Source organism: Triturus cristatus, chromosome 8 (genome assembly GCF_964204655.1).
Source record: "Triturus cristatus chromosome 8, aTriCri1.1, whole genome shotgun sequence".
NCBI classification, from domain to species: Eukaryota; Metazoa; Chordata; class Amphibia; order Caudata; family Salamandridae; genus Triturus; species Triturus cristatus.
In genome coordinates, this window is record NC_140591.1 from 223,330,764 (window position 1) to 223,353,140 (window position 22,377).

General features: G+C 47.5%; 2 protein-coding genes across 4 annotated transcripts in view; one reads left to right on the forward strand and one right to left on the reverse strand.

Annotated features, from left to right (window-relative positions):
* MRE11 (MRE11 double strand break repair nuclease) overlaps positions 1 to 12,925 on the reverse strand; it is a 453,446-nt gene extending 440,521 nt beyond the window's left edge. Inside the window, exon 1 of the mRNA XM_085621402.1 lies at positions 12,743 to 12,925. The gene's annotated coding sequence lies outside the window, so the exon portion shown is untranslated. The remainder of the gene's footprint in view (positions 1 to 12,742) is intronic.
* Positions 12,847 to 22,377, forward strand: part of ANKRD49 (ankyrin repeat domain 49) — an 86,075-nt gene continuing 76,544 nt past the window's right edge. The window contains exon 1 of one of the 3 annotated variants that reach the window (XM_085621404.1): positions 12,847 to 13,174. Coding sequence is in view for 1 of the 3 variants with exons in the window: in XM_085621403.1 (XP_085477529.1) it covers positions 13,715 to 13,727 (13 nt within the window). In the remaining 2 variants the exon portion in view is untranslated. Of the gene's footprint in view, positions 13,271 to 13,638; positions 13,728 to 22,377 lie in introns of those variants that run through there. The other 2 variants (XM_085621405.1, XM_085621403.1) reach the window with 2 other exon arrangements.

Consider the following 22,377-nt stretch of genomic DNA (forward strand, 5'->3'; position numbering starts at 1 on the left):
AATCTCATTATCAGCAACACGAGATGGAATAGTGCCAGCCCCATCAAGTCAGTCTACATCTGCCAGTGCATCATAGCAGTTATGGGTCAGAATCCTGCTTTGAGGGGTATTGCACAATCTTGGGGCTATTGTCGCAGTGGCCCCAGTCTGCCCCAATCCCTGACCCCAGGAACACGAGGACCAGGTTTGTAAAAGTAGCCCAAGGGTAGTAGAACAATATTGCTTTGGTTTAACTGACTACTCAAGTGCCCAAAAAGTAAGCTCCAAACAAAGAGAGGGTATCTGAAGCTGACAATAATACAATCCCATTGCCTATCCACTGGTCCAGCACCTATCCATCCCATGCTCCTTGTCAGTAGTATATTTATTTGCCATGGCCAGCAGAAAGTTTCTATAATATCCCAACCAGTTCAAGGTTTTATTTAACAATTTAACCTGCGACTCTCTTTAGTCCAGTCACAGAGAGGGAACTCTGAAAAGGATTGTCACATAGGGCCACGAGGCTGGGAGTAGGTTAATCACTGGCTGCGTTGCCAATTGTACGTAACCGCTCCTACCATCCCTGCCGAATTCCTGTGCAATATTGGTGTGATTTGCTTCTTGGTGGACATGACTATTTGGCATGAGGGTACAACAATTGCCTTTTTGCTTGGAGTTCATAACATTAGAGCCCAAACTTGGGGAATCAAGGGCAGAGCTTATGATCGGTGTCGCCAATGGATGCGGTTGAAATTTAGCGGAATTACTTTGATGCAGTTTGTGGCCCACCTTCTCGTAAGGATTTATGGTGGATACTGTACTAGGGACCTGAGCGGGTGCTTCAAAGAGCTTTTTAAAGATCATCAGTGTGCACTCAATAACATCCAACCGTTTTGGAACTTGAGACACTTCCTCCCGCAGAATATCCTTTACTTTGTCCAGCCAACCTTCCATCAGATGCCATGCACAGAAACTTTTTTTTTTAAAAGTCTCCTGCCCTTTGCTTCAACAATGGTGGAACTGACTGAACTTCAGCTGAGGCTGCAGTGCAGCACAGGGAAGAAAAATTAATCAGGGCTGCAATGTCCACTGAGCGAGCCTTAGTATTCCACTTTAGACGCTTAGCCACTGCAATGGAATGCGGGCTATCCAGTAAGTGAAACACCACAGTGGTATGTGTCAGACCTGAGTTGAGTACAGATAAGGTAAGCTAAGGGCAACCTGGGATGCTTTTGGGGGGGGGTGGGGGCAAGGTGAAGAGAAAGAGGTGATGGATTTACTTTTGGGGCCCATCACATTGTTGGGACCAAGAGAAAGCCTATGTTCTGTAAGGTCTATCTCATTACTTATCACGCTCACAGCTCGTTGAATCATCCTGTCAATTGAGGTAGTTGGTGCTGAAGGCGTGATGGTGCTAGGGCCTCCTCCAACTTTTTTCAAATGTCACAGGTCATACATGTACAGGTATCCCCTATAAGCTTGGCCGTTATAAAATTACTTGAAGAATGTACGCAAACCTTAAGAGAGAAGACCCAATAGGGGTTGCACAGCCTCCTCCGGCGTGGACAGGACCGCCCTTGGTCCAGGCTTGTCCCGCGCAGCGGGAAAGCAAGGAGCGCTTATAGCAAGTCGTGAGGCCTTGCCCCCTTCAGGCACCACTGTGCAGGAGCGCATCCAGGTGCGATGTAAGATGGGGAATTGAGTCCCCTTAGGTGGTGAAGTCCATTGTGGGACAAGGACCCCACTCGCTGCTGTAGAAAAAGCCCGCACAGTGAGAATGCAGGAAGAGCTTATAGTGCATCGTGGGGCCCTGCCCCCTTCAGAGAACACTCTGCAAGAGTGCCTTCTGGCGCAATGTAAGGTGGGGAATTGAGTGCCCTTGGGTGGTGAAGTCCGTTTGGGGCCGCTGGCTGCCATAGCAAAAGCCCGCACAGCTGGAAAGCAGGGAGCGCTTATAGTGCATTGTGAGGCCCGCAAAGTAAAGTAGCTCTTGTACCGCCCAGTTCTCTCCTCACCCTTAACTGCCGCTGCATTTTGCCAGGTGCCCATTATAGAGTGAACATTCTTATTATGTTATCAGAAAAGATCAGGTCTGACTCTAGGAATTTTGAGGAAGGTATCAGCGAGTAGGGGCAATGGTACTTCGAGCGACATTGTAGTAAAGAACTACAGTAATCTTTGGCCCAAAGTGTCAATTCGGCAAAAAAAGCAGATTCTACAGGCATAGCCGAGGGTCCATCCATGAATGACATCTTACTGTTCACCTTAACGGATCGGACCAGTTCATGCAAGTCAGTCAGTAACCTATGAGAAGATACACAGTAACAATGTATATAGTCCCTGTTACCACCTATATAAAAACCTGTTAGACTGCCCATCCCCCCCCCCTTCGAGTCAGCCCTTCCTGAAGAATGCTGTCACCCAGCAACAGTTACAGATTGTCTGAGGGGTTGTATGAAAGGGAAAAACAATCCATGCTAGTATTAGAGGATGTCCGACAGCACCATCGAACAAGTGGGAATGTGATAATTATGGGATTCGGATTGCCATAGAACTGAATTGCATGTGAAAGATAAATGCACTTGGCATTGATTAGAAAAGTCCAAACATTCTAGTGCTGCATAAATTCGAAGTGACTAGCTGTACTAAAACAACTGCTAGTGCTTGTGATATAAGTTGACCCAATGAGTCGAAATACAAATATACCTTTGACATGACCATCTACCACATCGTTGCACTCGCGCTGATACTAGCACAGAGTATTTTAATGCTGCCTGGTTTTTGTATTTAGGTTCGTTTTTCTGTTTGATTTTTCCCTGCTTTTAGCCTGCTTGCCTGTAGCCTGCGCCCCTCTCTCCCCTTACCTGCATTTAAAAAACGGCATTTTCTGCCTGCTAAGCACCACCATTTCGGTGGGTCCGGGTCCTGGGGGTCATTTTGGGCGCCATCTTTGTTTGGGACACCTCAGCCAGCGGCGGCCGCCATCTTGGAGCGGACTCGCGCGCTCAGGGCTGATTGGAGAGCCTATTTAAGGCGGGCTTTGGCGCGGTGCTGGTCAGACCATCTACCACATCGCTGCACTCGCGCTGATACTAGCACAGAGTATTTTAATGCTGCCTGGTTTTTGTATTTAGGTTCGTTTTTCTGTTTGATTTTTCCCTGCTTTTAGCCTGCTTGCCTGTAGCCTGCGCCCCTCTCTCCCCTTACCTGCATTTAAAAAACGGCATTTTCTGCCTGCTAAGCACCACCATTTCGGTGGGTCCGGGTCCTGGGGGTCATTTTGGGCGCCATCTTTGTTTGGGACACCTCAGCCAGCGGCGGCCGCCATCTTGGAGCGGACTCGCACGCTCAGGGCTGATTGGAGAGCCTATTTAAAGTCGCTCCCTCACGCGCAGGTGGACGCCCTCGCTTAGCCTGAGTCGTGCCGGAGTCCTGCCCGTCTGCGCCCGTCAGCGTCCCGGAGGCGACGGGGCGGCGGGGGAAGCTGGTCCGGTGACACACTGGCTGAGATGATCTGTTATACCTCTGCGAGGTTGCGGGATTTGCGGGGCCTCTCTAGCTCCTGCCGTTCCGTTTTCCCGGGGCGATTTAAGGGTAAACGCCGTTGTCCGTGTTGTGGCTGGACGCCTTTCTGGACCCATGTTAATGTTCCTCGCCCTGCAACGGCTGGCGCACAGCATCTTTGTTTGCTGTTGAATACAAGGTCGGTAGGCTGCCATGCCCTGCATATTTACGATCTCCTTGTTAGGGAAAATCCCCTTTGCCTGCTACTTACCGAAACCTGGTTGGGAGAGGCTTCCAATCCGGATGTCTTCTCAGCCATTCCTCCGGCGTACAATATCTTCCGGCAGGATAGAGTGAAGGGTAGAGGCGGGGGAGTGGCGGTAGTGGTGAAAAAGAGCGTTTCCTGCTCAGTTCTTCCTCTTAATTCCATCGGGAGCGCTGAGTCGCTCGCCTTCACGCTCAGACTGTCCCCGGGTCAGGCCCTGAAGGGGTTGTTGGTCTACAGGCCACCAGGCCCTTTGGGTTCCTTCCTGGAAGATCTGCAGACAGCTGTCTCTGAGTTGGTGCTGACCTCACAGCACTGCGTCATGGCTGGTGATTTCAACCTCCACCTTGACGTAGCGGATGACTCGGATGCGGTCAAACTGTTGGATATTACATCTCCACTGGGATTGTTACCGTTCGTGTCGGGGCCAACCCATGAGAAGGGGCATACCCTGGATCAGGTGTTTTCATCTGTCCCTCTTACGGAGGTTGACACCCTGCCGGTGCTCTGGTCCGATCACAGGCTGATCAGATTTTCGGTGCTGGAGAGTGCGCGGCCGGATAACAGTGCCTCAGTCTTGTCTAGACCGACCTCGAGAGCGCTGCACAGAGTGACACCTGACATGCTGGAACAGGCGCTTCTGGATCACCCATGCCATCTTTCGGGCGATCTGGATAGCGACACTGAGGCTCTGCAGCGGTGGCTCATTGATAGGCTGGACGATCTGGCCCCCAAGGTAGCCCTCCGATCCACGGTGGCACGGCAATCTGCACCATGGTTTACGGAGGCTCTTCGTGTGGCTCGCAGTCAATGTAAGGTGGCCGAGAGGGCGTGGCGACGTTTGTATGATGGGGAGGCTAAACTCGCCTACAAGGCGGTGGTGAAGGCCTACCATCGGGACATTCTGGGAGCTAAGAGGGACTATTTGGCTAGGAGGATCGAGGCTTCCGCGAACTCCTGTAAGGAGATCTTCACCATTGTGAAGGAGTTCACGACCCCTAGTTCCCAATCGCCCCCTCTAGTTTCTTCAGATACGTGGGCAGGTGATCTGGCCGGCTTCTTCACTAATAAGATCAAGGCGATTCAGGCCTCCTTTGTGGAAGGACCGGAGGATGGAAGCGGCGTCACCGGGGCTGGGTGCGGATTTCCGCACACACCGACGGCGGTGCTGTCTGATTTTCCTGCTGTTTCCAGCGATGTGTCCAGGCAGCTGTTGGCCAATTTGAAATCTGGCTCGCCACTTGACCCCTGCCCCGCCAAATTTTTGGCTGGGATGGCGGAGGTGGTGAATCCGCTGGTTAATCCCATCCTCAACGCCTCGCTGAGGGAGGGGAGGGTCCCCAGCTCTTGGAAGAGAGCGATGGTGATCCCCCTCCTAAAGAAACCGGGTCTCGACGTCGAGGTTCTGGCCAATTATAGGCCAATTTCACTTCTTCCGGCCCTCACGAAGATCACGGAAAAACACGTCCACGGTGTCCTGTCGCGCTTTCTGGAAGCTAACAATCTGCTCCATCCATCTCAATCCGGTTTCCGTCCTAATTTTAGTACGGAAACGGCATTGCTAGAGGTCACTGAGATCATCAGGGAGACTCTTGATGTCGGCGGGAGGGCGATGCTGGTCATGTTAGATCTATCGGCGGCCTTCGACACCGTCCCCCACAGGGCGCTCTTAGCGAGGCTTTATGACATCGGCCTTAGGGGGACGGCGCTCAGGTGGTTTACATCCTTCCTTGAAGGCCGCCGCCAGACGGTCTGGGTTTCCCAGAGCTCTGCCGAGATGCCGCCATTGGGAGTTGGGGTTCCACAGGGATCTGTGTTGAGCCCCACGTTGTTTAACATTTTATGTCCCCTTTGGCGGCCTTGGTGGAAGCATATGGGGCCCAGATCATCTCTTACGCCGACGACACGCAACTCCTCTTCACATGCGGGAAAGACCAGGAGTTTGATGGAGGGAGAATTCGGGACTGTCTTACATTGGTCTTTGACTGGTTCCAACGGAACAGTCTAAGGGCCAACTCGAGCAAGTCCGAGGTTCTGTTTTTTGGTTGCGGTGTCGATCCGGAGTGGCAGCATTGGTGGCCGTCCGACATGAGCCCTCCTGCACAGTCTTCCTTGGTGGCTAAAAACCTGGGTGTCAAGCTGGACAACCAGCTATCGCTGCGAACACACATTCTGGGTCTGGCTGGCACCTGTTATGGAATTTTGAAAATGCTCCGTAAATTCCTGCCCCTGCTGTCTGAGGAGCACAGGCGTATTACTGTGCAGGCTCTCGTCGGTTCGAGGCTTGATTATGCTAATGCCCTCTTCCTTGGCCTCCCTGATTACCTAGTTCAGCGCCTACAGGTGGTACAGAACTCTGCCGCCCGGGCTATCTTTGGCCTGCGTAGACGAGCCCGAGCTTCCGGGCTGCTTCAGGCGCTACATTGGCTGCCTGTCCGGAAGCGGATCCAGTTTAAATCCCTGACTCTGATGCACAAAGCCCTGTTTGGATCAGGGGCTGGATACCTGCGGCGGAGACTAGCCTTCTATCGACCAGTCCGCTCCTTGCGCTCGGAATCCCTTTACAAAGCGGTGGTCCCTCGGGTGAGGAAGGCCCGCACGGGAGGGCGCTCTTTCAGCTGCAAAGCCCCACAGCTGTGGAACTCGCTTCCTCTTTCGCTGCGCAGCACTGTCAATTTGTTCCAGTTCAGGAAGAGCCTGAAGACCTGGCTTTTTAATCTTTAGGCTGTTCTTATTGCTTCAGTTTCAGTTCTTTTTCTCATTTTTTTGCTGTGTTGTGTTATTTTTATTCTGAGATGCAGGTGGAAAGCGCCGGGACACTCTTTTCGAGTAGCCGTGCGCTATAAAAGAACGCTGTAACATAACATAACATAACATAACATGAGTGAAATCTCTATGCACCAGCCCAGATGACGGACTGGTCCTGTGGTAAGATGACCGTAGAGACAGGATCTCACTCCAGAATCAGAAAAATAAGCATGCTGTAGCTTGCACCTCAGAAAGAAGAAGACTGCCCTGTGTGCTGAGAACCTGCACTGCATTCCCGCAAGAACCACAATGGCTAGGCTCCTGTGAACCTTGCTGTAAGAACACACAGGCCATGTTAAGAGCCAGTCCAAGATCAGAGCACTACCGCTGTTGTTAATCTGACCCAAAAAGCCCAGCATCACCGACTATATCATCATCCTCTGGATTTTCTACCATTTCCTGTAAAGAGGAAGTCAAGCATTAAAGAAGCTGCATCAAAAAGGCTAAATTGGAAAACTCATGATACTTTTTTAATGTGCTATATTTTGCTCTGTGCCCCCCTGCACCTGAGAATGTAACACGCTTTGCCTGAATAGTATTGCCGGCACGACTACAAGGTCTGCTTTATAGGTCTGACTGCAAGACTGCTGTTCCAATTTGTGCCACTGCTCAAAGTTTCTCCCTCTAATTTTACCATGTCAGGATGTGCTCCCTTGTGCTCCCTTGCATCAGGGTTACTCATCATCATCACCCGATTTGGACACGCCGCGTTTGGCTGAGTAAGCCCACCTCCTCGATGTTATCGGGAGCTTTCCGTCTCATAAGATCCTTCCTCCTTTATCCACCAATCATGTGGTGTTTGCAGAACTAACAGTTTGCCTCGTAAAATGTAAAGAACAGTAGAGCATGTAAATAAACAGCCAACGCTGTGTTATGCAGTGCAGCAGGGATGGAAGTAGCCCTGAAAGCACCCAGAAAAAAAGAGTTCTAAAATATTACTGTTCCCTGGCTACAGCAGCTGATGCAGTAGAAGAGACAACAGAAATTGACCTCAGAAAATGGAACCCCTCGGAGATTGTGCATCCACTTGGCAGCGTAGATGGCTTCATTTTCTCAAGCTGCTATGGCTTAATCGCACCTCTCAAACCATGATAAGCTTACATCTTATAGGGCTACTCAATAATGTATCCTAACTAGGTAAATCAGGAGAGAGAGAGGATGGAGAGAAAACAGAGGGATAAAGGTGGCACAAGGGAGAGCGAGATAGACAAAGAGAAACTAGTTACTTTCTGAAACTACTATCATCATCACCCATGTGTAGTGTCTTTTAAGTTAGCGATGACAGGACCCTTTTGGTTCCTGATGGACTCCGTAGAACTGTTAAGTAGGTGTTCAGGTGTGGTGAATAGTGTTAATGTATTAAAATATTGAGTTTGCAGTTAAACTCAGAGGAATTAAGTTTGTGTAATACCAAGCTCCGTGTGTGGAGTATTCATTTACGAGTACCCAGGCAGGGGAGGACGCTACACCATGGGACCCACCAACTGATCTCAGCAGCCACATTTTGTGTTATGCTCCTGCCCAAGCAAGCAATGCCCACTTCTTCCTGCAGAAGCAGGAAAAATGGACATGGGCACCCCAAATCAAGCAAGACTTAAAAGTAATATACGTAGTAGCAGACGTACTTTTATAATCTCGCAACATCGCTGGAGAGCTTTTAGGCACACATATAACATTATGCAAAAACATAAAATGACTTGCAAATAAATAATAATAAAGCATACATCAAATAGATATATTCTGGGTTTTACTTATTATTTATCATTATTCAAGTACAAATTCAGCTCATGTTTTAAACAATGGAAGATAGAGATGTGCCAAAGGGTTGAAGCAGGAGAATTCCAATGTTGGAATCGTCCATCTTCAACATTCTTTCACTGAACTTTGAACATTTCAATCTGGACCACTTTTGGATAAGAATTGGAGCTTAAAATGTTTGAAGCCAATCTTTCAAATAGCCAGGCAGGCGCCAAGCTATTTAATGTTTTCCTGACGATACACAAAGTTTGAAAAAGAACTGAGTTCCTAATTGTAAGCCAGTCCAGAGACACACTGTTGCATGTTAACTGCGGGAATGCCCAGAATGATAAGGATTGCCCAGTTTTAAACTGTCTGGAGTTTACCCATATTACACTGAGACACATTTAGATAGACTGCTTAACACTATAATACCCTGGAATAAACTATGCAATGATGAGTGTTACATGACTTGTGACACTAAGAAGTAGAACCACTTTGGATGTGGTGTACGAATGAGGGTAAGCAGACTTTAAACTCACCGTTATTTGATCATTAAATATGATGCCCAAGTTCCTACTGGTCTTAAATGGCGCGGATACAGACCCGAAATCTGAAATCCGGATAAAAGCACCTATACTCCTGAGAGCTATATCTCTGTCTTGTTCCCATAAAGACGTAGACGGTTATTCAAAATTCAGATTCTAATTTTCTGTAGACACAATGCCACCATTTCTGTATCATAAGAGATATCCCTTATGTCTACTAGGATTTGGGTAGCATCTTAGTACATCTGAAAATGTAGATTACAGGCTGCAATTACTTTTGGAGGATGGAGGCCTTGGGGAAACACTAGATTATTTTAAGGCTTCAGCAGAAATTCCCAGACTGGACATATTTTGATAAATTCGTTAGAAATGAGCACATCCACTATTTTTTTTGTTGTTGTTGCATATTTATATAGCGCAAACTCGACCCGAAGGTATTGGAGCACTTTACATGAGCACCGTATTTACATTACACATTCAGGGACTGGTAGATTAAGTGATTTGCCCAGAATCACAGGATGTGGACGCGACCTCAAGGCTCAAACTCTGGTTTCCGGCACCAAAGTCGGCAGTTTAAGCCGACGGACCACATCCTCTCCCCAATAAATATAAAAGCTTTTCTTCTCCTCCAAAGCTATTGATCTAACCTTTCACACATCAGTTCATGGGTTACGGTGTTAAATAAAGAAAACAGATCTAATACAAGTTATGGGCTGTTGCATGCCCTTTGTCCATCTGTTGCAGTATTTTCTCACAAATGTCTACAAAAGCAGTTTCTGTACTCCTTAGAGGGAGGAATTCAGACTGATAATTAGACAGAGTATTTTTTTCCTTTTTTTTTAAATAACTTTATCTCTGAGGTGTAGGTATAAATGCTCTATAATTCTTAATAAGAAATGAAAAGCTTAAAAGGATGTAATTAATATGTTGGTTGGTATTCAATGTTATATTTTTCAATAAAGGACACTCTATAGAAACTGAAGGTCAATGCCTCCTTGTGAAAACACATAGCCTATGCATTCTATGCCATGGGAAATAGTCCTTGTTGAATGTCAAAGACAATCTATTACCTGCAACTGGTTTAATACCTGTAGGCGATACTAACTCGATTTTTCTTTTGTCAGAGCAAGATATAATAATAAATGTATATGAGAATTCCATATCACAGTTTCTTGCCATACCCAATCTATATTTCTCTAAATCAGTTCTCTTACTGGGTTCTAGGATCTTCTCCTGAAACAAATGTGATAAGAAATCATGGCGGATGACTTTCAAGAAGGCCTCATTTGCTGCACAGAAGGTTAGGTCATTATAACATTGAAATAATTCTTACACAGCATTTCTTGTCACAGTGATACTAACTGAAAGATAGTTTGCTAACTAGATCGCTTTTTCATAAGCTCAGTGGTGTCTTTTGCAGGCCGGATTTTCAGATTGTAGTCTTATTTCCATCACTGCCTACTCAGTTTACCTCCAACTTGCTTTAGTGTAGCAAACTCTTGGGGGAAACCATTTATTATGCTGTTTTCTGATTTGCATTAGTTTTATCCTCAGTGGAGCCACTATAATGTATCTTGAAATTTCATAGTAAATGAAACACTCGAAACCTTTTTAACAGAACATAGGGAGAAGCAAACCTTATCCACATATACCTCCTGGTTTTCTTCCTTTTAGATGCATAACCGACATGAATAGAAACACTGATATTTGTTCAGCTAGTGCAAGCTAAACTATGATGCATGTCATCACTTTTTAAAGACAATATACTTAGTGAAGATTATTTAAATACTAACTGAAATTGCCTTTCAAGACATGCACCACCTTTCAAATGCAAGTCGTGAATATTCACATATACTTCCTCCTAAAAGTTTAAGCCTAAAGGAGATACTCAGCAATTCAGTGTGGATGTAATAGTTTCTGGTCCCAATGACTACAACTGTTCAGAAACTATTGTGTCAAGGAAATCAAATAAAGGACAATAATCCATTTGGAGAACAACAAAGAAGGGGGGGAATAGTATTAAGGTCTATATTATGTAAATTAACTAAAAAGTCAAGTGTAAAACAAAAAAATGGATTTGTAAAAAATAAAAGTTCCTTGCAAAACACAAGAAAACAATGGTATTAATAGTTGAATATGAAACATGAAACACACCAACTAGTAATTTTTAAACTGCTGCATGCAACTAAAACATGATTTGTCTGAAATATACAGAAATGAGTGATACACTCCTTTTCGAGTACCACACCTGCAAAATAAATAGTCTTTCAAGTTAGGGATGAAAGAGTTCCTACTCAACTGTGCAGTTAAATCACAAAGGAGCATGCTCCCGCCCTGAATTTACTCCTACCAAACTTAACACAATATTAAACGTAGCAAACGATTTACCACATTACCTTTTTTTGTTTACAACTGTTTGGATGTTACCCTTAAAGCACAGCAATTTTCTTAAAAGCCTGATTAAGTCACCAATGTAACCTGCGAAACAGACATACATATGTGCTACCTCACACTGTAGTGAGAGCTTATTCCTAGTTCTATTTGCTACCGGAATGTGGTGTTGGCAGGAAATTATACATTTTATTATGTACACGTCAATCTAAATTACTGCGACACTGACAACAACTTGGGTCGAGCTATACTAAGCTTCAAACTGATTATTAAGGCATCTCAGGTATTTGTGAGTGGTGATGGAAATTAGAGGTTCAATTCAGAGAAGTGTACCCCCAACCCCAGAGTCGCCACAAAACAATTGTAAATTTACTCCTGTGTGAGTACTCCTACATTTTAAGAAAAAATCTATTACTTTATGAATTCTCAATGAACTCCACTGGTAGTCAAGAAAATCTAAGACACTTGTGGTTTCAAGGATATGTAAATATATCTGCATGTTGAATTGTGACATGTGTACAATTTCAAGGGTACACTCAACGAAAATGTGCATATACACATCCATTTATTGGCACCTCCAAAAGAAAATATTTTCCTCAATCAAAAAACTGTTTACCTTCAATCGCAACAACTATGATAAAGTGCCTGTGACCCTTTTCCTCCATAGAAATAAATGTACTCTTGTACAGGGGTTACATTTGTTTGCATTTCCGAATAGGGAAACTAAATGCAAACTGTGGTTGAATAAACACAAATTTACCAGCTTTTGGATATCCATCAACTTTTCTTGGTTGACCCACCCAGAAAAGTCAACAAACCATTCCTTTAACTATGAAGTTTGAAAGGTAGAACTCCGCCATACTTATAACAAGCAAATATTTTTAAAAATCTGCCATTCCTGATTTTGGGAATTGGGAATGTGAGTTCAATTAGGCAGATGTTTTCTTTGGTTTGTGCACAAATAAGTTTATAAAGCAGGCCCTAGAATCATTTTTGTTAACTTTTATGTACAGAACTTAAGCCACACTCTTCCCTCAAGGATCAAAGCAAAATATCTGTATATTTGATTAAAAATGTCATTCAGGGTCCATCTCCTCAAAGTGCAAGTAAACTACCCTTAGCATATAGGTGTTTAGGGCTGATATAACTGATCAGGATGTTCATGTAAACAACTAGTGACATTGTTCTGCACTGTCCATCAATAGTTATTTTTGCAACTATTCACATAAGTGCATAACTCTATCGTGTTTGGTCCAAATCCGAGTGAATATTTGTTCAGCATGATAGCTTTGCGTCCGTTTTAGGTGTACATAAAGGGTGAGTTAAATAATAACTGATATATGCAAGATGAATTTCTGTACGCCGTAAAGGTGGACATGGAAACATCTGATCAGAGTTAAATGCTAGGATAAGGAGCACAGACTTCGCCAAAGACGCTTTTTGCCGGACCGGTGCATACAATTGCCAGCACTCCCGAATCTGGCAGGATTTTTTCGAACACGTTCCTTACCTCCCGCCTCCCGAGGATCTAAAACTTCTATTTCCCGTGCTTTGCTTTCGACTGGGCAACAGTCAATCGGGATGCTACTTAATAATGATTGGCAGACTGAGGAAGAGTTTGAGGGTTGCACTTCTACCCCGTGGAACATGTGATAGGAAAATATAACCCGCCCCGGAAAAGTAATCTCACTCTGCCCGGAAGAAACCACCCTCTCTGATGCCCCGGAAAAGAACGCACCACAAAGGATCGGCGTGCCGCACGTGAGCCGCTACTCCAGGCTCTGCGCAGACCGTGGTCACCGTCCACCGCGGTCTTGTGTGGTGTTGACGGCAGCGGCCGACAGCCGACACGGCCTCGGGCACCGGCGGAAGGAGCTGCACCTTCTGGATAAGGCGAGGGCAGCTTTCAGACGCACCACAGGAGAGGACACAGCATGGTCAGGTTAGTGACGGAAGCCCTCCTTGACAGACTGAGGACGAGGGCGCAGAAAGATGGCAATAAGATCTTGGTCGCCAGGATGCTGAGGGGAGCGTTAAGGTTGGTGGGGGAGGACAGGGATTTTTGTGTGCCAATTTCAAGTTGGCCAGACATGCCAACCCTCCCGATTCCGGCGGGAGACTACCGATTTCAAGGCTAGTCTCCCGCCTCCCGATTCCTGCAAGCAATAACCCGATTCCTCGGGGTTTCAGCAGACAGGGCTTGGTATTGTGTAACGTGCTAATTCTTCCAGCAATAGTCAGAGTGGCGATGCAGGGGCTCTAGAAGGGGTGAAAAACCAACAAAGCCTCATTCACATGCAAATGGTCTTTTAAAGACCTGTGAAGTACTGGGGTGCGGCCGTGTGTGTGCCCGGGAAGCTATTTCAGTCCGGGCTGCCACACACGGCGGGGAGGGGGGGGGGGGAGTGTATGCACTGCCAGCAACCTGCCAGGCCAGTTTACAACACTTGCATCACCCTCTCTCTGCCTGCCGTTGCGCTCCATGCTTCTGAAAGGTAAGAAAAAAACGAACTTGCATTTGCGTTTCAAATGTCCGATCCTGCAGCAGCACACTAGCAAAGCCCATACATGACAGTAACCCGATTCAAGGCCCCATTCTCCTGATTTTTTTTGATAAAATCTCCCACTTTGCGCTTCTGAAATGTTGGCATGTATGAAGTTGGCAGGCGGCAACACTATGTATCAGTTTGCGTCTAAAATCAGGTTTAGATCATGAATAAAGAAGCATGGCGCTATGGGACCCAATTCACCACATGGCAAATGAATGTGGGTGGACTATGGGAGACTCAAGGGCCCTTCATCGCGTTCTGCAGGGGAGGAGGTGGGGCATGCGGTCGGAAGAGCACTGAACACAGCAATAGGTTTACCCCTATTAATAGCCAGAAGGTGTCAGCGTGCCTGTCGGATGGGGGGGGGGGGGGGGGGGTTGTCAGGTTTCTGTTCTGATAGTTATTGCCTGTTGTAGGTAGAGGCTACAGTCACTGGCGCAGTACTAGCAGCACTGTGCCAGCTTGTTTCCTATATGAGCACGTGTGAGTTCCCCGACGGGTGTTGCCCACGACTAAAGTGTGTTACTCCCCATCAGAGTACTTGGCTCTGCTGGATAAGAGTTCTACCTAAAGAGTATTGCTTTTCAGGTGGATGATTACCGTCTCCATATCCAGAAACTGGGTCGTGGATAAGATGGGGAAACACATTCTAGGAACTATCAGTTGCATCAGTGGATAAGTCTGAAGGGAGAGAGACAAACAAGGGAATTTGGAGGTTTTTAAAACTGACCAACTGACTTCAATCAGGGATTCTTTAAGCGCGCTACTCACCCGTGAGGGTCTCAAGGCGCGGGGAGGGCAGCTCCAGTCAGTCGAAGTGCCATGTCTTAAGGGTTTTCCTTAAGATGTGCAGGGTGGGGTTGTGTCTGATGTTGATCGGGAGCTCGTTCCAGGTCTTGGCCGCAATGTAGGAGAAGGTTATGCCGTCTGTTCTTGCTCTGCGGATGGGCGAGGTTGGCTGATTGGAGGTTCCCCCCGGGTATGTGGTGATGTAGCGGAGTTTACCAGCTCGACACATTCATACACACAACACTCATTTGGGCCCATATACATTCATACATGCAAATGAGCTGGCAAATATCCACTGGACATCAATTTGTTTACCCTAGGAAACATTTACACCAGTATTCTTACCAATCCTGTCTCCTGAGTAAAATGCACTGTCGACGGATCTAGTAGTAGATTAAAATAGGAAGGAAAATTCAACAATGCATTTAACTTTTATTCTAAATAACCACAGACTCGGAAGGAGTTTTTATTTTTTTTATTATTTTTTTATTATTAAAGTTAGGGCAGAACAAAGTCATATAAATGAACACATATTGCAGTTGGCTGGTACATATTCTTAAGTCATTGAGCATGTCACTGTTACAGCTAGTACAGGACAGACCACACCCATTAATCCATGTACACCGCTTGGTCCCCTCCCCGTTTCAATTCCAAATGTCCTCACTCTGACGCTCCGGTGGTTCACAGATAAAGCCCCTGTATTTGTTCCAGGCTCCCCACACTTTCCCCCATTTCTGGGGACATCCCCGGTTAACATGTGCAGTCTTCTCTGCTACCATGGCTTCATCCATGTCCACACACCAGGCCTTGATCGTAGGTGGGCATCTGGAGCCCCACAACCTAGCTATATTTCTTTTGGCGACCATCATTCCCAAAGTTGCCCAGTCGTGTGCTGGATGATTTAAATCATTGGGTTCCCATATATTTAACAAACATCTTTTAGGTTCTAGTGCCACCGACACCTCCTCCGTCTGTGATATGGTCCTCATCACTGCCACCCAGTATGGCATGATCTTCGGACATGGCCATATAGTGTGGTATAACGTTCCCTCCTCCCCACATTCCCGCAGGCAATACGGATGGGAGATATTCCCTATTTTATGTAGGGTTAATCTAGTGTAATATACACAGTGTAATATCTTTAATTGTATGAGCCTAATTGTATGAGCCTCAATCTCGAGGGTATTGCAACTTCCCGTGGTGATGAGAGTGCTAACTGCCAGTCTGTTTCGTTAAGTTCCCCAAGATCCACGGACCATTTGATCTTCAGTGCCTGCGTTGGGTCAGGTAGGTTATTAATTAATTTACGGTAAGTAAAAGAGGTGGCCTTTTTCACCATGTAGTCAGTGAGCAGCCTATCCTCCAAGGGAGAGGCCTCCGGCAGTATGGTGTTTGGCAGTATAGCTGCCTGTAGTGCATGTCTAATCTGCATGTATCTGAATTGTTCAGAAGAGGCTAGTTCGCATTGGTCCTGTAGGCGTTCAAACGCGATCACCCCGCCCTTAACCCATAGGTCGCCTACCGTAGAAATGCCTATTGCCTCAGTTATTGAATCCTTTACTATTTCTAAGTCTTCCCAGCCGCTGTGTATCCCAGAGTGGAGTAAGTTGCGTAATAACCCCTGCCAACCCAGTTTTTTATGTGCCGAGTACCATATGACAACTGTATGTGCCGTCGGGCCAATCAGTGGGTTAGATCGTTTTTTATTGTATAGGGCCGTCATGACTCCTCCATCTCCTAATATATATCTGTCCGCCTGGAACGCCGGGTCAGCCTGCGGGGCGTGGATCCATTGATTGATTGATTGATTATTTTTAACTGTGCTGCCCAGTAGTACAGTTGTGTTTGGTAGTGCTATACCCCCATCATACCAGCCCCTAACCAGTTTTTCCATTGCAATACGCACTGGCTTGTTTCCCCAAAGTAAACTAGAGACCTCTGTCGCTATTGCTTTAAAATAGCTCGCTGGTACCGGAAACAGAGTATTTTCCAAGGCATAGAGAAACCGTGGAAGCGCCATCATTTTAAAGAGCGCTGCTTTGCCAAGCAGCGTCAAAGGTAATGCGTGCCAGTGCGTTGTATCCCGTTTTAGACGGTCCAGGGGGGGTATTAGATTTTTTAAAATAAAGTCTTCAGGCCTAGGCATCACATAGATACCCAAATACTTGAAGCCCTCTGTCGTGATTAGGAGATCGCACTTTTTAGGGAGATGTGGTGGCGGACCAGATAGTACAAATAAGACCGATTTGGACCAATTAATAGTATAGCCAGATACTCTTCCATAGTTTTCACAAATGTTCAATAGCACCAGAATGGAACGTCTGGGGGAGGCCAAATATAGTAAAATGTCATCTGCATACAAGGAGATGCGGTCCTCCCATCCCACCGCCCATTTGAGTCCCCTGATGGTCGGTTCCCACCTAATCAAGGCTGCCAGTGGTTCCAGCACCAGGGCAAACATACAGGGGGGATAAGGGGCAGCCCTGGCGAGTTCCGCGTACCAACGGGAAGTCCTCAGACATGTGACCATTAGCTGTGACATGTGCCAGCGGTTTCGAGTATAGCCGGTGTACCCATGCACAGAATTTAGGGCCGAAGCCCAGCTGTCTAAGGACTGCAAATAAGAAGGGCCACTCCACCATGTCAAACGCCATACGGGCGTCTAACGAAAGAATAACAGCCGGTTCTTGGATATAGGGTATACGGGCCATCACCCCATGAAGGCGCCTCAGGTTAAGAGCCGTGTTACGACCCGGCATAAAACCTGATTGATCTGGGTGTATTAGGGCCATCATGTGCGGGGTTAATCGAGTTGCCAAAAGTTTTGTGAGTATTTTAGCTTCGGCATTAAGCAATGATATTGGGCGTTATGAGGTGTAGTCCTCAGGAGGTTTCCCAGGATTTGGAATTGCCACAATGGTGGCCGTTCTTTGGTCCCGCGGGAGTTCTCCTGCATCTAGACTTTCGATATACATTTTTAACAGGTGAGGGGAGAGGGTTCCCACCATCCTCTTCTAGTACTCAATGGGTATGCAGTTAGGCCCTACCGCCTTCCCCGTCTGTAGAGACTCGATCGCTAATTGCAATTCTTCTGACGTGAGGTCAGCTCAAGCGTGCTAGTCGCCTCAGGTGTTCATGTGGGCATTTTGATATCTTTGAGGTAAGCTTGTGCCTCCTCAACCGTATTGGTCGACGAAGGTGCATAGACCTGGGCGAAGTACCTGGCCAGGCTGTTTACAATTTCTTGAGGGTCTGAGACCACTACCCCCTCTCGAGTTTTTATCTGTGCTTTCCAGTTCCTTGCTCGTTCTTTTTTTGTCATGCCAGGCCAGAAGCTTACCTGCCTTATCTCCAATTTCATATATCTTATGTTGTGTATTCTTTAACTTGGATTTCGTCATCTCTTTTAAGTATTCTCTGTACTCGTGTTGCTTAATACTTAAGGATTGGGACGTTTCCAGCGTCGGGTGTTGTGTATGACGGTCCTCGGCCCGATGCAAACTCGATTCCATGTCAAATAACTCCAGTCGCTTTTCGCGTTTATAACCTACTATGGAGGTAAAGGCTTGCCCACGAATAACAGTTTTATATGCCTTCCAAAGAGTGGCTGAAGATGGGGCTGTCGTTGTATTTTCTTTAAAATAGTGTTGTCGTAGTGCAGGATTTTGGGATTATTTAAATATCCTGGGTGTATGTGGTAAATGTGTCGTCTAGCCATGTGATGGCACGTGTATGTTAGTAGCACTGGGGAATGAACTGATATCCCTCTGGGTCTGATCTCTATGTCCACGACATTCTGCAGGCTGTCCGCAGACGTCAAGAAGTAATCTATCCTTGAGAGGCTATTATGTACTCCCGATTGATAAGTGAACTGTCTTGTCGTGGGGTGACGGCATCTCCAGGCATCCAGGAGACCAAGGGCTTCTAGAAAGCTCTCTATGTGAGATAGTCTGATGGTGTGGGGTTTGGGAGGATGTCGGTCAAGAGTCCCGTTGATTGCGGCATTGAGGTCTCCCCCCAACTATCATTTCCCCCTCTGGGAGAGCGAGCAGAAATTTACTGAGCTGCTGGTAGGGCCACAGCGTGGAGCGCTGGAGGGATATACACTGACACCACATTAAAGGACCTCCCCTCCCATTGACATGCTATAGCCGCGAAGCGGCCCTGGTCCTCTGTCCATTTTTGGTTAATGATCAGCGGGAACTGTTTTCTTACCAGGGTACCCACTCCCCGTGATCCGGAAGAAAACTCGGAGTGCACAATCATTTTAAAACCAAACTGATCCAGCGCCTTACAGGTCGTTCCCGTTAAGTGTGTTTCCTGTAAGAGGGCTATCGCTGGTGCACACCGTTTCAAATATTGTAAAAGTAGACCTCTTTCAATCTTGTCCCCTAGCCCACGGACATTCCATGTAACCAATGATAAAGGGACAATTGGGCCCACTGGGGCCGTTAGCGACTCAGCCGTTGAGGGATCCTGAACCATTATTCTTGTCATACTTAACACCTGCAGTCAGTGCCATAGATCGCCTGCATTTGCTGTAACCAGCACATATAAATCAATTTGCATCCATTGCCCTTAAACAAATAATAACCAATAACATCCAATATTGTAATAACAACCCTGTCCCCCCCCCCCCCCCCCCACCCACCTCCCTGCTTGACGTACCTATAACTACCCACCACCCCAACAGTGCAGAGTGCTTAGTACCCTTCCCCGATACCATAACTTGGGGGTGGGAGCAATCGTCCGCTGTCCTTGGAAACCCATTGTTCCCTCTTCAGTAGTAGCGGTTTCGTCTCCCTCTCTGATAGTTCGTATACATTAAGCGATTGGGAAGCATGGCTTCCCTCCATCGGGCTGTTGTAGTCGCTCCCTCGAACCCCTGTGTGAGGCAGCCTTGGCGTTCATTACAATGGAGTCATAGAAAATCTGGTAGATTGACCGAATTCTTGATTTCAGCCGGTCATGTCCAGGCCGCGATCGCCGTAGTATTGCAGTTCGGTCCTTCCCTATTTCAGCAATGAATGTCACCTTCTCCTACAGCCGACTACTCTAGTCCCTCACGCATTTCGACTTCCACACGGTGGTCATGACCTCCTTTCCGGCGCTCCGAACGTGGGGTTTTGCGCCAACCCTCCAACCACTCCTGGGCGTCCTCCGGCGATAGAAAGAACCATGCTTTACCTTCGGCTTCCACCCATAACTTCGCAGGGAACAGCATTGAATACTTGATCCCACGTTCGCTGAGTGTTTTCTTTTACTTCAAAAAATCTGCGACGCTGCTTCGTAACTGCTGCAGTATAATCCGGGAATATGGCAATATTTGCGTTGTCGAGTTACAGAGGGGGCGCAACACGTGCGGCCTGTAATATTACGTCTCTGTCCTGGTAATTAAAAATACGAGCTAGGATAGGGCGTGGAGGGGCCCCAGGTTTGGGTCGGCCCTCTGGGACTCTGTGTGCTCGTTCCACAGCGAAATAATTGGAGAGGCCCCGTGGGTGGAGATGATTTGTGATAAGATCCTCAGCAAACCGGTCAAGGGCTGGGCCCCCTGTCTGTTCCGGCACACCTATAAGGCGTATGTTATTTCGTCTTGATCGCCCTTCCTGGTCCTCCAGTTTAGCAGCCAACAGTTTATCTGCTGTGAGCTGTTGCATTTGCTGCTTAAGCGTGGTCGTGTCGTTAGTTAGAGTGGTTGCCGTGACCTCCACCTCTGATACTCTGGTGGACATTTTGTTAAGGTCAGCTCGGATTAGTGAGAGTTCTGCTGAGAGGGATCCAATGCGAGAGTCGAGGGACGTGTGCACTTTATTCAGTGTGGTCATAATATCTTGCAGTGTCACTTCTTGGGTTTCTCCAGTGGTCGTACTTGGTCACGGCATTGCATCGTGATCCACTGGATCCGGCTGCGATTTTGTATAGGCGTACTTTTCTAGCTTCGCATGGTTCGGCCCCTTCGCATTTTCCCGCTCATTGTCGCGTTGGGGGTATGTACGCACAGGTGGAGAGTTCAGGAGTGGTAGTCACCGCAGCCGCCTGCCAGAGGGCTGTCACAGCTCAAGCGGCCTGTCGGGTTTCCCACCCTGTTCCTCCTGTAGTGTGCTGCTTGAAGTATCGTAGGTCTGGCCCTGTCTATTGGACCCACTGTGTCCGCTCTCTGCTGGAACGATCTTTGGTTCGTCACTCATAATCAGTTCATCATATCTGGGGAAGGCCCCCCCCCCCCTCCCCCCCCTCAGATAATATGGCGTTGTGCATTGCGCTGTGCTGTCCTCTACAGTGGGGGCCGCGTTCGGTATGCAGACTCACTCCTAAGATAGTGTTTCGCCGTTAGGCCACTGTCTGGAGACGATGCGGGCCTGGACCAAGCGCGGTCAACTCTCCTCGGCACTATCCGCGACACAGGTCAAAGAGGCACCATATACTGAAGCAATGTGCAGGCAAGAGAGGGCCTTTGCATTATTCACTACAAGGTTCAATGAGGCGCAGCTGTAAGACGTAATAAACATGTGTGGATGAAACTTTAGGCAACGTGATGTCGTTTGCGTTGTACAAGCAGCCGGTGTCTGTTATATACAGGAGCAGTACCTGGGCAGCACAGCGATCTAATGCGCCACAATTACACTGACGTCCTGACCTCGGAGGACCGCAGGAGCGCAGTGGCGGTATGGCGGGCTGCCTGTTTGTCAATTTTCCAAATGCGCCCTCTTCGATGAGTGCGGGAGGCATGTCCGGTCCGTGAGGCGGCAGTCCGCTCGCCTCCCCGCCCGCACAGGTGTCCTTCCTTGCACCGCCTCGTTGTGAGAGAAGCACCCCCTCCGGTTCGCTGTCACCGGGGGGTGGGAGGGCCTCTCCCGGCCGGCTCCAATCCGTCACACCCTGCGCCCTCCTCCGTGCAGCACTTCGCGCCCTCGCGGTCGGCTCCGTCTATACTTTACTCCCCGGCTCACCTCACCGGGGTAGGCCCCTTGCCGTCGCCGCGCCTTCTATGCCGTCTGAGCCTTCCGTTCAGCCTCGGACCGGGAGGAACGGGCGCCCAGGGATCTCCGCCACCACAAGCTGTAATATTCTTGAGAGAGAGCCGCCGGATAAATATTCGGATTTATTAGTAGGGTTCCTCGGATCACGGAGCCTCCCTAGGCTATGGCCATTTTCTACGGCTGCTAGTCACGCCCCCCAGAAGGAGTTTTAAAAGTTTATCTGAATTAATAATTTTTTGAGTCAAATCAAATACACATGAATAGACCAGAAATCTCCACCAGGAAAATGGTACAATTAGCTTATAATCAGTTTGCATTAATAAGTTCTTGCAATGACAGCACCTGAGGAGAGAATGGACGGAGAACAAGTACGGAGCATTTACCCTACAGATATATTTACCTAGGATGGTGTGAGGACCCTGACATCAGAGAGTCAAGGATTCAGGACAGATCCGGAACAGGGAAAGGTGATCTCTTCTAGTGCAATGCCAGCGTTACACCCCTTTCTGGTGCTACTCTCTCTGGCTTGGGCGCGTCCGGACCCTTCCCTAGATGTGCCGCCTCGGTTGTTCTGCCAATTACCCTAGTGTAGGATTCTTCAGTCAGATTGCAGCAAAATTGGGCAGCATCTCAGCATAGCATCAGCATCAAATGGGTCTAACTATTTATAACTTACCTGTGTTATACCAAATTCAAGTGCATGATCCACCCCCAAATGTTTCAATTCCATGTGCACCCGCAATTTGATTGGGCCAATCAGTGGGGTGAGGACATCACACAATGCCAAGTGCTATATTTTTAATTAGTCTATGGTCTAATTCTCC